At 38.0% G+C, this 14,040-nt stretch overlaps 1 protein-coding gene across 2 annotated transcripts in view; it reads right to left on the bottom strand.

Moving 5' to 3' along the window:
- Nucleotides 1–7,340, bottom strand: part of LOC117394246 (docking protein 6) — a 112,733-nt gene extending 105,393 nt beyond the window's left edge. For both annotated transcript variants that reach the window (XM_033992348.3, XM_033992350.3), the window contains exon 1: nucleotides 7,167–7,340. In XM_033992348.3, the coding sequence (XP_033848239.1) occupies nucleotides 7,167–7,232 (66 nt within the window). In that variant the 5' untranslated portion in view covers nucleotides 7,233–7,340. The remainder of the gene's footprint in view (nucleotides 1–7,166) is intronic.
- Nucleotides 7,341–14,040: the final 6,700 nt, after the last annotated feature.

Raw genomic sequence — 14,040 nt, 5'->3', positions numbered from 1 at the left:
TCTGATCTTTTGTTTTTGTTCAGCATATCAAGAAGAGGACTGAGAAGCTTCCGTTCCTTTCGTTTTGTTTTTCCAGCACTCCCTCCCTCACATCCTTCGTTTGTTTACTTGTTTTTGCGTGTAAATATTAATAAAATTTTTATTTTACACGTAAATTACTGTCTGGAAATTCCATTATTACTCACACGCCTCACAGTTATTGATTAGTTTGCTCAATAACCGATTAGTGCAGGCTACTGTTGTAGTCATGATTGTCATGTCATCCATGTATGCTCTAATTGGTGGCAGTCACATTCCAGAAGCCAAGCGCTCTCCTCCCACTACCCATTTTGACGTCCTAATAATTACTTCCATTGCCATGGTAAAAGCCAGTGGAGAAATGGTGCATCCTGCCATTATTCCAATTTCTAGACTTTGCCATGTAGTGCTGAATTCTGAAGTTGAAAAACAAAATTCCAAATACGATAGTTTGTTTCTAAAATTATCAGACCCCACAAGTTTACAGGTACAACATACCATGGTAGAAGTAAGTACGGGTACATTTTCAACGGTGATTACATTTAGGACCTTATAGGAGGCAGTGTGGTCCAGTGGTTAAAGTCCAGGGCTGTAACCACAAGGTCACCAGTTCAAATCCCACCTCTGCCACTGACTGACTCACTGTGTGACCCTGAGCAAGTCACGTAACCTCTTTGTGCTCCATCCTGCGGATGAGATGTTAAAACAATGTCCTATTTTAAGTGACTCTGCATTTAATGCACAGTTCACAATCTACCGTCTGTAAAGCGCTTTGTGGTGGTGGTCCACTATGAAAGGCGCTATATAAAAATAAAGATATTATTATTATTATTATTTGCTATATGTAAGACAAGCCAGTGACTATCACATAATAAAACAGTTTCATGGTTACACAAACCTTTTGGCTTTAGTAACAAATTAGGCTTATCAAGAACCTTTCCTTTGGAGGAATATTTCAGATCTGAGCTACATTCAGTGGACCTTTTTAGGTGAATTAGTCTGAGGCTTTCCTGATAATGGGGTATATAAATACATACAAATAATTCCAGAACAGAACTGCAAGTTAAAAACTGTTCTCTGAGGGTCAGTATCAGAAAAGTAGTAACTTCTGAAACAAGAAATAACAGGTCTTGTTTCAGAAGATTAAAAAAAAAAACAATTAGGACAGTGTTTTGAAGGGATTTTGAATTTGGTTACTGCCCAAGTGCTATTCTGGTTGAAAAGCTCTGGATTAAGCTATCAAAATGCTTCTCAAATGCTTGTTCCACCCTCTCTCTTTCTCCAGACACTGACACTGTTATTATTTGCAATCCAGATTTCCAAACAGAGCTCCCACTGTTGTTTCTCCTAGAAAGGGCAAAACCAAGGGAACAGCAAAGCTTCACTTTTATTGGTCGAGCGACCCCCTCCCCCCCACCAAGACCCGCCTCCTGACCACTCAGAAAGAAAGAGAGAGACGACACACCCTCACCCAACCTCTCTGTGTCATTGCCATGATTGACAGGCGGATCCCACAGGGCTCCAGACAACCCCGCCCCCGCCCCGCAGGATCATGCATGCGTTAGACAGCCAGCACAAACCTTGCCCTGCTACACCGTCCAAAAGAAAAAGTTGAGTGCATGTCGGATTTCATCTGGGAGGGCATTTGGGGCATAACAGCAGAAAGCTGTTGAGCTGAATGTTTTGGGATTAGCTTGAGGGATTATTATTATTTGTTTATTTATTATTATTTGTTTATTTAGCAGATGCCTTTATCCAAGGCAACTTACAGAGACTCAGGTGTGTGAACTGTGCATCAGCTGCAGAGTCACTTACAACTACATCTCATGTGAAAGACGGAGCACAAGGAGGTTAAGTGACTTGCTCAGGGTCACACAATGAGTCAGTGGCTGAGGTGGGATTTGAACTGGGGACCTTCTGGTTATAAGCTCTTTTCTTTAACCACTGGACCACACAGCCTCCTGTAACATCTGTAACATTCCTGCGCTAGACGATCGCAAAGTGTGATTTGGAGCATGAGGAACAATTAGGTCGGACATAGTTTGGGGTCAGATCATGCAATGATTTATACACCTGTAGAATAATTTTATAGTCACTTAGGACTTCACAGGGAGCTAGTGTAGAGACTTCAGGACAGGGGTGATGTGCTCAGCTGATTTTGTCCTTGTAAGAACTCTAGCTGCAGCGTTTTGAAGCAGTTGAATTGTTTTCAAGGTGCAGTCGCTAACACCGTAAAAGAGAGAATTGCAATAATCCACTCTTGACATGATGAATGCATGGACAAGCATTTCAACATCTCCTTGTGACAGCATAGGTTGATGTCTTGCTGTATTTTTAAGATGGTAATTGGACATTTTTACAGTATTATTACTGTTCTATTTAAAATGGAGGTCTCTTTCAAATTGCAAGAGGAGAAATTGACTGAAGCATCTGTTGAGTACAGAGAAGAAAGATTTCAGTCTTGTCCGAGCTGAGCTTCAAAAAGTTACTTGACATCCATGACTGAAGTCATTTATCCTGGAAAGTCCAAGCTTTGGGTCCGCATAGAAATAAATCTGAGTATCATCTGCGGAGAAGGCAAAGTCAATCTCAAACCTTCTGAAAATGGATCTAGAGGCAGCATGTAAATGGAGAAAAGCATTGGACCCAGAACAGAGCCCTGAGGGACACCCCCGATCAACAATGGTGGAGTCAGATCGGAACTCACCCAGGCTGAACTTAACTGACATTTGTAGAACTGGATTCCTAATTTTCTTTACCTGTCTCTCTGTGTTTGGTTTCTACTCTTAGATGATAGTTTCTCATCTTAGAGGATGAACAAAGACCACATTATTTAGTTAATGAAATGTTTGAAATGCATGCACAATTTGTCTTCTCAATTTTGCAGGTCAAAAGGACAATATATAGAAAAACAGTCGGAGCTTGTTAGTGGTAATACCCCCTCCAGGCCTCTCATAATTTGCAGATAGAAAAATTAGTTAATTAGTTATATCTTTAATACAACAGGCTGAGCTGAGATGGCTGACTCTTCCCAGCACCATACAGACATTACAGTAATAATGCTCCGATTTCACTCGCATCCAGTCATCAGAGACCTGGCAAAAATGGTAAAAACTAATCAAAACTCATCTTAAATCTATACTGTATGGTATTGCCTCTTCACGCTGTAGGACATTTCAGAAATGTCCAATTGGTTATTTTTATACCAATTTAGTATGGGTTTTTACAACTAGTTTTTACAAGTAGATCAAAGTAAGCTTGTTTAGATAGCAAAAATACTAAGAAAATAGCTGAAAATAACAAACAAATACAACCTGGTTTACTTTTTACACCATTTCTCTCATTTCTTATTACTTCCCTTTTACAAAAACACCTATTAGATAAAACACTTTTGTGTTTATGATACCTATGTTTGTTTTTTGTTTTTTTTTAACTTAAAATAATGGTGGCTAGTTTTCACCCACATCAAGCAAGAACACATCATTATGAATAGCTGTATTCAGAAGTGGCTATTTGTTTTCCAAAATGACGGTGTCAAATGTAAGTCAAGTAGACAAATGTTTCAGCGAATGCCTTGATCAGAGAACTGTATAATCTAAACATTTGTGTAATAAAATGTATTGTTTTACCTTATAATTTATGTTTTTTTTATGTTATGGATACTTTTACTCTAGAATTATCTATGCAAAAAGTAATATAAAACACATTACACTTACTGTATCTCCAAATCCTGCCTTACACATATTACCTTATAAAGTGTAGGACATCCATCCTTTTGAACACATACAGCTTAGCATTCAACTTATTTTCTGCTGTTTATGCAGGTGGTATATGGGTAGATATAAGTATTTTAAAAGATGCCTACCTTGCTGCCCAGAACAAAGGAAAACAAGAAAGAATATGCTTGACAAAATGTTAAAATGCAATTAAGGGTGGAATGTCTCAAATGTTTAAACTATTTACTGGGACTGACTGACAACCATGTTTTCAAATCCAACATTTAATTAATAGATGCCTTTTGAAACAGAAAGTCACAATTTGTGCAATTATATCTTACATAAGCCAATAAAAGGAAGCATATGCTGATTGCTTTAAATAACTACAATGTACCAAACACAAGATTCAATTACAATCTCATTTCTTTCAAATAAAGGTTACCTGTGTCAAACATAACAGCTCTCAAGCAAGCTTTGTCTTTCATGTGCTATTATAGATATAAACTGCATCACAACAGTGATAGTGTGAGTTCCTAGAACAGACAGTCAAATCTCTAGAGATTTGAGTCACAGTGTGGTTTTGCAATTGCATATTTTCATTAGAATCTGTAGGCAAGCTAAGCCTTCTGCATGTGTAATACTGTTTGATGATGCTTCAAATACGTAGTAATACAACTGAAGTAGCCTATATTAATTGAAAAGGTTAGTTCTTCACTAATGGAAGCCTGGTTCAGAATCAAATTAACTTGGCCCTGAGTGGACAAAACACCATAAGAACATAAGCTGGTTTCTGAAAGGGAGAAGGCCATCTGATTGATCTTAATACTTTGTCAAGGTGGGTCTGAAAGGATTGCAATGATTCAACACCCACAACATGGCTAGATAACTCATTCCATACTGTCACCACCCTCTGCATCTCCACTTAATGTTTGTGTCCTCTTACTGCACTTAAAGTACTGCACTTAAAGTGTGGGATAGAGTTAACTTTGTAAACTCCTTTTAGCCTTTACAAGCTGTAATCAAGTCCCCCCTAATTCTTCTTTGTTTTAGATCAGATAAATGAAGTTCCCTCAGCCTTTCTTCACAGCTCATTCCTTTAGGCCTTGGGATTAGCCAGGTGCTCTTCATTGGTCATCGCTGGTACTAGCAGGTCAATGATTGGATGGGTATGTACTGAATTGCATCTTCACAGTTTCTCCAGAGCACATCTGATGTATACATGAGGACTACAGTCTTAAGTGCTGCTAATTCAGAAATAAAATTAATTTTAAAAGTTCCTAATGTCAGCCTCTTAATTACACTAGAGTACAGGAACTATGGATAATCAGTTTTATTTATTTAGATCTGAATAGGGCTTGTATTAATTGTATAGTGCAAAAAAGCAATATATAATTGACCTTATTCTCATGGTGTAATGTCACTGTGATTACCAATCCTGCACATTAGTTTCCTAATCTGATGCACTTTTGCTTAATAACTCAATGAAACGTAATATCCCATAAAGTAACAAAAGGACTTTGCTTGGCTCAGATTAATTCAAAATTATGCCTTATTAGACACCATTTTAATAGTATTACTTTACCAACTGTACACCGTTACCCAAATACAACACGCAATATGTTAACAGCAAGAAAGGCTTAAGTGTGATAGGGTTCATGCCTGTCTTCGATGGTTCAAATACATTTGCATTGCAACAATAGTAGTACAGTACATACACAACACTTTATATTAAATGGATTTGTGTTTCCAGCCTGATAGAAATCGCACATATCAGTACACTGAAAGACTAGCATTAATGCTTACTGGATGGGAAAGATCCTATCTCTACCTGTTTATTCCATGGTGGTTCATCCTCCCTCTTGCCTAAGGCTAGAGGCAGTGCAGTGTGAACTCTTACCTGCAGTCTTATAAACAGAGAATTCCCTGAGGAGGTGTTAAAAAAAGTACTTCTGTACTGTGCTGCATGTGATATGCAGCTCACAATGCTATTTCATTACAGCTTCTATCATGATTATTCTTATTGGTTTTATCATTAACAACAGTAACAGTGTAAATACTATGTTAATCAATTAGTAATTACAATCAAATGCATTGTAGATTGTTACTGTAAAACTGGTATATATAACTAAGTCTAAATTAACATGTCTTTTACATCACATTAGCCATTTCTGACAGCTCCTTCAGTGTTTTTGAATTTTTATTAGACCGCTCTCCTTGAACCACAATATAGATTGCTTTGTGCATTGGTGTGGTACATTCTCGGGCTTCTGGGACAACAGCCTAGTTTCTGTATTTAGCTGTTTCATTGTTTTGAATTCTCTACTTTACATTCATTTTCCAGCCATGTATGAATATTGATTATCAAAAATTAAGCTCAGAATTCACTTTAAAAGGGTCTTATGAAGGAAAAGCTAGTTTGACGATATACAAAAAGCACACATTTAAACACATACTGAATGCTCATTAAAACAATGTCCTTGGGATCCAAGCATTTTGTGTACTATAATAAGGTGCATGTTATAATGAGGGTCATAATAAGTATTACTGTAGCGGGAAGCCTGAATACAACAGTATACTCAGCACAGTATCATATATATTTTTTTCCAGTTTTTACACCTGCAGGATTGCATTATGCATCACTGCACTTAACACAATCCACAAACACACAAAAAGCTTGCTATCTAGCCAAATAGCTATTTCAAGTGCCTCATTTCTATTGAGCCTGCCTCACATAAAAATTTACAACACACCACAGAGCAGCAGTTTTATCAAGCCTCTGCTGCAATCAGTTAATTCAATTTAAAAGCCAACTGTTTTAATGCACAGATGGGTTTGTGCTTTTCTGTTTCTTGAAGTGAATGTATTGTTAGACCTTAACTGCAGTTCTGACTGGGTGAAGACAGACAGAAGCAGTTTTAGTTTCAGAACTTTTAGCTTTACAAATCTCTGGAGACAGCTAACTGAAAATTTACATACAGTATGCTTCAGGCCAATAACATTTTGCATTGACCTGGATGGAAAATGGAAAAGTGGTATCAAAATGCATACTCCTGAAACAGTACACAGGATACGCATACAGTACATTACTATCTTTATATTGTGATGCTTAATACATAGCTTCAATTGGGCCCTAATATATATTATAACTACATTTATAGATCTTAAATGCCATACCTAACTCACCAAACCATACATTTTCAATATATGAATAAACCTTTTTGTTTAATGTTTTTCAACATGAAATGTCCAAAACCACAATGAAAAAAAACAACACAGTACATAAGATTGTTCTTCTAAAAAGTTTACCCATTCCTCAATTCCTATCTAGTTCTCAGCACACCCAGCAGAACAGCACGCTACAGAGCAATTACAATCGTTTTAATCCAACTGTTTAAGCAATTACTTGCCAAACTGACAGCAAGTGCTACTCACCCCCAGCTTTCTGCTGCGGATTTTCACATATCCTTGCTTCACTATATCATTAAAGTTGGAGGCCATAGTCAGTGCTATCCTTCACTGCCAAGATAAGTCCCCTTTTTCTGCTGAGAGTCTTTCTTAAGCCACTCTGGCACTCCAGCCCTCAGAATGCCTGCTCAAGTATCAATGCCTGGGCAACCACCTCCAAAGGCTCATTCCATCTGAATAGAGGGAGATAGAGTCTGTCAGCTGATTTAATTCAGTAGGAGCTCAGCTTCCTGGATCACACCATCCTTTATTCACCACAGGGGTGGAATCTCGACAGGTCCTTCCACATTCATTCACCATGCTGCTATATGTCAGGAATCATTTTGTATTTTTTCTCTGAACTGTGCCTGTTAATTGATGCTGGCTTAAAGGCATAGTCTCACTTCTCGAAATACAACATATACATAAAATGTGACAGTAATATCACTATGAATTATATTTGATTTAAAGATGCTGTTGTACTTAATTAAAATGTATTTTATTTCCCTCACACACTGTAATTGTTTTAAGGATTGATTCACCTGTAATAAACAAAGGTGTCTAATGGGGGCTTATGTGAAAATAGGCAAAATATGGGCAGTTTTAAATGCTCAGACACAATTAGCTTGCTTAAAGCATCACATAAATGTAATGAGCTCAAGAATCTGACGTTAGAATTTTTTTTTTTTTTTTTTTTTTTACAATGAATATATAACAAGTTTAAAAGATGTCAAATTGTTTTGTTAATTACTTCTGTATTTGTTCAGTTCAGGTGTTGTTTATCTACTGAAAACATAAAATAATAATCATTTTTACAACAAGGCTGGTGTTTGTAGTGCAAAGAAGTAAATTATAGAATAAAATATATAAATATAATTCAGGTCATAATCACAATAAGTAAAAGCCAGGAACACAAGAGGAAAAAAGGTGTCTATTCTGAGTCGAGGGATGTTGAGCTGTTAGCACGTTCTGTGGGTCAGAGGGTCACATGACCATACTTCACATTCTAAGAATAGTGAAAATGAACAAACTGCTGCTTTGATGCAGTCAGTGCCTCATTAGACCCAAGAAGTATATTGATTAACTAGTATTAATCATACAAGGCAGTGGTGATCTATACCAAATACAGTTTTGAGTATTTCAAGGGAGTTCTCTTTACACACTGAAGTTAACCGATAATGGTTATGAATGTCCCAGTATTGGGGAAAGGCTCCTCTGATGTAGCTCTGTACCGTGTCCCTGGTTGGCCCTTGCATTATTTGTTTTGATGATATGCCTTTCTTATCACAAGAACAGTATTACAGGAGATAAGGAGGTGTATTTCTGTTTCAGTAAGATGAAGATTCTGCAATTTGTTCCTTGAATCTGTCACATTTCGATGCATTCCACGTTCGGAACGAGCATTTCCAAAATCTAGAAAAGTAGGGTACAACGATGGTATGATGATATCACAAATCTAGAAAAACAATGTTCCACTAGGTGCCAAAGGTTTTTGTAAATGTAGCCAAAGACACTGAAAGTTTAGAGTTCTTTTCTTCATTGGAAATGCATCTTTTCAGGTTAGCCAGCAAAATATTTTCCACATTGTTTTTTGAAAACAATTATAGCGGAAGCCAGTATCGAGTACCTGGAGCTAGATGAGACCAAGGAAAACCATGTGAGAGCAGATCTATTCCAATGAGGGATATGGAGCTGTGCCAACTACAGCATCTTTTACAATTAATGTGTTTAAGTTGGTAATTGCATTGCAAACAAGCATGTTTGCCCTTACTATTTCACCACACAGAGTGCTTACTTTATTTCAGTGCAAGTTGTGTGCTTGGGTTTAATACTTCTAATGCAAAAATGTTACACTTATCTAAGAATTTTAGGGGGTTAGTGTGTATGAAACATCAGTTAAGGTTCATAACCTTGTATATATTTCTAGGAGTTACATTACACTGAGCAGTGATGCTTTTGTGCCATATCTTTAGCAACCTCAACTGAAATGTGACGCTATACTCTTTGCAGACCTCTGAGATAAAGATCATCTTTATTTAACCTTATTTAACCTTAATGTTCATGCAGAAAGACAATCGACAAATGCTTAAAGAACAGTCAGTTTCCAGAAAAAAAACACTCATTATACAAAGGCAGATTCTTGTTTTTCATATAAGTAAAAAGATTAAAAAAAAAAAAAAAAAGAAATAGTTAAACCAAAATAAGTAAAATGCTGCCGGTATAAAAAAAATCTAACAATGTTTAAGCCCTGAAAGTTTAAGAACAAACATTTAAATTGTTATTTAAATTGAGAAGTTTTACATGAATAGAATGAGGAAATACAATCTAAATAAAACTATTGTATATACTGTACATACTGTAGCTATACAGCGCATACTGTAGCTTATACATACTCTAGGCTTTTGTAAACATTACGTACCGGTGTATACCATTTAAGTAATTATTGATTGAAGTCTTTAAAATCTTAAAAGGAGTTGACATAGTTTACCCTAACCAATACATTAAGCACAGCACAGAAACCAGGACCAGAGGACACAGCTGGAAATTAAGTGGAGATAGAGAGTGGTGAGGGTATGGAATGGGTTACCTAGCCATGTTGTTGAAGCTGAATCACTTGGATCCTCTAAGACCTAACTTGACAGAGATCAAGCATTCCCTAGACATTGGATGAGCCTACAGTAGATGAGCCGAATAGCCTTCTCTCATTCAGAAATTTGACATGATCTTATGTTCTTAATTGAACAAATAAATAAAGACAATGCTCATTCATATATATCTTTACCAACAGTTAACAATAATCACCTCAATCACAATGTACTGTTTATCAATATGCCTTCATTTTGGCTCAGTTGTTGCTTCTAATGATGTATTTTGCATCTGTTCTCAAATGGTCAGTTTCAATTGCTAACACTTGGAGCAGTGCTCAGTTGGATTCCTACCTGGGGTTATCTAGGCATGTTGGGATCAATCAGCTACAAGGAACCAAATGAGCATTGATGGGCCAAATGCCCTAAAAACGTATCATGTGTGTCGAGTCATTCCTGTGAGATGCAGCACACTACCTTCTCTCAGACTAACCTCCTTGCATTCATCTGGTTATGGAGTTCATACGCAGGGGCCAGCATGTTGGGATTTTCCAGTTTTCTGCTACATCAAGGTCCGCATAGCATGACTCCCTACAATGCCTTTTAAGATCTCCATTATAATTTTCACTCTCCAATCTAGTTCTCAAAACTGTATAGTTTGATGTTAAGGATGTGTGTTAATGTTTTTTTTTTTTTTTTTTAAGTTATTTTTACAATTTGGCCAAACATGCAGAAAATATAATGTTGATAAAATATTTCTAGTAATGAGATTAAACAGTCTATAAAGGCAGGAAGTATGTAATCATGCTGGATTATACTGATGATGTTTACCCATGGAAAATGATTAACATGTTAATCCAGATATACAACTGACGTTGGTTTATACTTAATATCATATGAACAGATGGCTCAGGTATTAAGGGGGAATGGAATTAATAAAAAACAATCTACAATGCTGAAATGCATAATACTAAAAGTAGAGCTTCTCTACCGGATGGCTTAAAACAATAGAAAAATAGCAGTAATGACAAATGCAAATATTGAATCCACAATCAATATGAATGCATTAACAACTTTATACCTGTCCAATTGAGGTACTAACACATCTGATACATGGTGCTAGCCATTAACCGTCAAAACGCTAATGTTACAGTATCCAAGAATGGCTATTTCCAGGTCCAATATGAATCATTAATGAAAATAAGCCATGTTTGGAAGATTTGTTAACTAGCCTGATATTTTATTTAAGAGCGTTAATACTGAATTTAATACTGAATATATTCAGCAAATCTGAATGTGCTGGATATATGTCCTGGTGTTTTGTCTTTACCTTTCTGCTTGTCATGTCACAGCCTTTTTACAGAATTATATCATGTACTTTTCTTTAAATAAAATCAGAAACAAATAAAAGTGTTTTAATCCATAAATGCAGTTTAAAATGTTTCACTGGTATAACAGTTGTCACAACACAGTTTTACACACTTGGTTTTATACAATGGAACTCAATTAAGCTATTATAGATTCAATCCAAACTACAGAATAGAACTAATAAAATAGAATCAAAACATATAAAGAAATAACAATACATATATAAAGTGAATAAAAGGATACATACCCGTGAACACATATAATAAAACAACTCATGACTTAAATCTAAATCAACAGAAGTATGTTTCAATAAACTTGGCCAGTGGTTCCCAACCTTTTTCAATGTAGGGATCACCTTGGTGTTTTTTTCCCATGGAGCACTTGCCATGCATTTGTAAACTCATTTTTATGTGCATATGTATAAGTACATATAGAGAGTAAAGTATTCACGTATTCATGTTTGCAGTTCATCAAGCAATGATGTCATGTTGCATTTTGAAAGCTGCTGATGGCAAAGTTCCCGTTCTTTTGCTTACGTTCACATTCTTAATGCTTTGTAGAGAAATAGCATCTCAATTTTGCAAGCTTAAGAGCTTCGTTTGACAAAAGCCTCCTGACAAATAACGCACCGGGGCTTTGGGTCGTCCTCGGATCCAGTAAATGTAAATACTAGTGTTAAATATTCTGGATTGTATTTATGACACAGAGGCTTTCTTTTCTTAGAAGGTGACTGAGATTTGTCAATTCCTGTTTTGGTTAAATATGATGGCATCAAGAACAGACTGTACACATTATTTCCAGATGTAGTGTTAAAAGAATTTCCTTTTGACATATTGGGATAGATGTATTAAGATGGGCCAGTCGCAGCGCAAACATACTGTAATATGCATTTTCTTTGTGACAATTCGTAAAGTATACATTTTGTTGTATGTACTAAGAGAAAATATGTTAATGAAAAGAGACACAATATACTAATTTAAATATTTGTTGCATCTTCTTAGCGAGATCTCTAGCATACATTGCTAGAGTCATGCAACATTATTCAAATAAATAGCGACAGTTGAGTTGCGGTTTGCTGCAGCAGAGGGTGCCCAAAGGATAACATCTATACATGCAAGGGTGCAAGAATCAAAATAACATTGTTTTTGTTAAATGTCAACGTTATCTGTACAATGCATTCTGGTCCTTCTTCATTTTACCTATTTTAATACTGTTATATATATATATATATATATTGTAACAAACTGGAGGGGTACCCTGCGGGATACTCCTTTCCACGGCTTCCACCGACGAGCACAGACACGTAGAGATTGCAGGCAAGTAACTTTTATTTACAATATTCACACACAAGAGACTCTTTAAATCACTGAATGCCCTGTACGGGACACTAACTGTCTCACTTCTTCGCCCCTCTCTATCTAGTATAGAATACCAAGTCCTACAGGTCGGAGCCTGTAGAAGTCCGCTCCCGAGGAAGGGTCCGCGTAGACTCTCCCTGTGGTATGAGCTTTGTAATCCACGTAGTCCACCCGCTACCTCTGCTGGGGTAGTCCTGCAACACGGGTAAGTATCCACAGACTCCTCACTCGCTGCTGTCTCTCTGACACAGAGGTAAGGACCGCACCGACTCCCTCTGCTGGAGTCTCGCTGCAGCACAGGCAAGGACAGCGCCGACTCCCTCTGCTGGAGCCTCGCTGCAACACAGGAACAGGTAAGGACAGCGCCGACTCCCTCTGCTGGAGTCTCGCTGCAACACAGGTAACAGACAAGTACCGCGCCGACTCCCTCTGCTGGAGTCTCGCTGCAACCCAGGAAACAGGTAAGTACAGCGCCGACTCCCTCTGCTGGAATCTCGCTGTAACACAGGTAACAGGTAAGTACAGCGCCGACTCCCTCTGCTGGAGTCACGCTGTAACACAGGTAACAGGTAAGTACAGCGCCGACTCCCTCTGCTGGAATCTCGCTGCAACACAGGTAACAAACACCGGGAAGACTCTTGGCTGGAGTATGTAACGGGGCCCTGAATAAGAGCTCCTGGATGAACACTCCTGTGTCCCACCTCCCGAGCAAGACGTGCCCAACGGCGTTGATGACTATATCCAGACTGTGGGGAAGAACCCCGGCAGCCAGTGTCCTGGGAGGTTCCAGAGCACCCCTGTGTAAAACGTGCTGATTTCCTGTTACAATAAACTGTGTCCTGCAAACCAAACTGTTGTTTCAGTCCGCTTTCTTTTCCTTTTATTTCTACCCGCTGCTCCTGCAGCGCGTACTCATACAATCCCTTTCCAGGTCCCAGATACTTCACTCAGACACACAGACGGCCGCCGTGACGGTTCTCAACCGACACGGAAGCTGCGGAACTGTTTTACTTAATACTGACGAGCGGCATTCATACAAACATTTAAATCAAACAAATTATCCTAGTAAAACAAAAGGCTACCTCACCAAGAGGAAAAACGCTCACAATTTACACAAAACAAAACTCTTGTTCACCAAACAAAACCCGTTCGCTTTACCTTGCGAAGTTTTACAACACTCTCTACTCTCTGGGTATTTCCTGCAGGACAATCCGGCGGTGCTCCCCACGATCACCCCCGTCCTGTCCTACCCTACTTCCTTATATACCCCAGGAACCCCGCCCTACCAATTAGTGCTCCGGTTCCTGGGTGCTGTTTGCTTCATTTTCTGTAGTAGCGCCGCCATTCCTTAAAGGCGACGTTACTTCTTTCTTACATATCCTCTTCCCCAGCTCCAACCTATCGGTTAGAGCGGCCCAACTAACCCCGTGTTTTCTCGACAGCCCATCCGCGTTTGCATTTTGAATCCCCCGTCTATGTTCAATCCTGAACTTATATGGCTGCAAAGCTAAAAACCAGCGGGTTACCCTAGCATTTTTCTCCTTATTCTCT

Source organism: Acipenser ruthenus, chromosome 3, assembly GCF_902713425.1.
Source record: "Acipenser ruthenus chromosome 3, fAciRut3.2 maternal haplotype, whole genome shotgun sequence".
NCBI lineage: Eukaryota > Metazoa > Chordata > Actinopteri > Acipenseriformes > Acipenseridae > Acipenser > Acipenser ruthenus.
The sequence above is the reverse complement of the archived record's forward strand: the minus strand, read 5'-3'. Positions and strand labels throughout refer to the sequence as shown.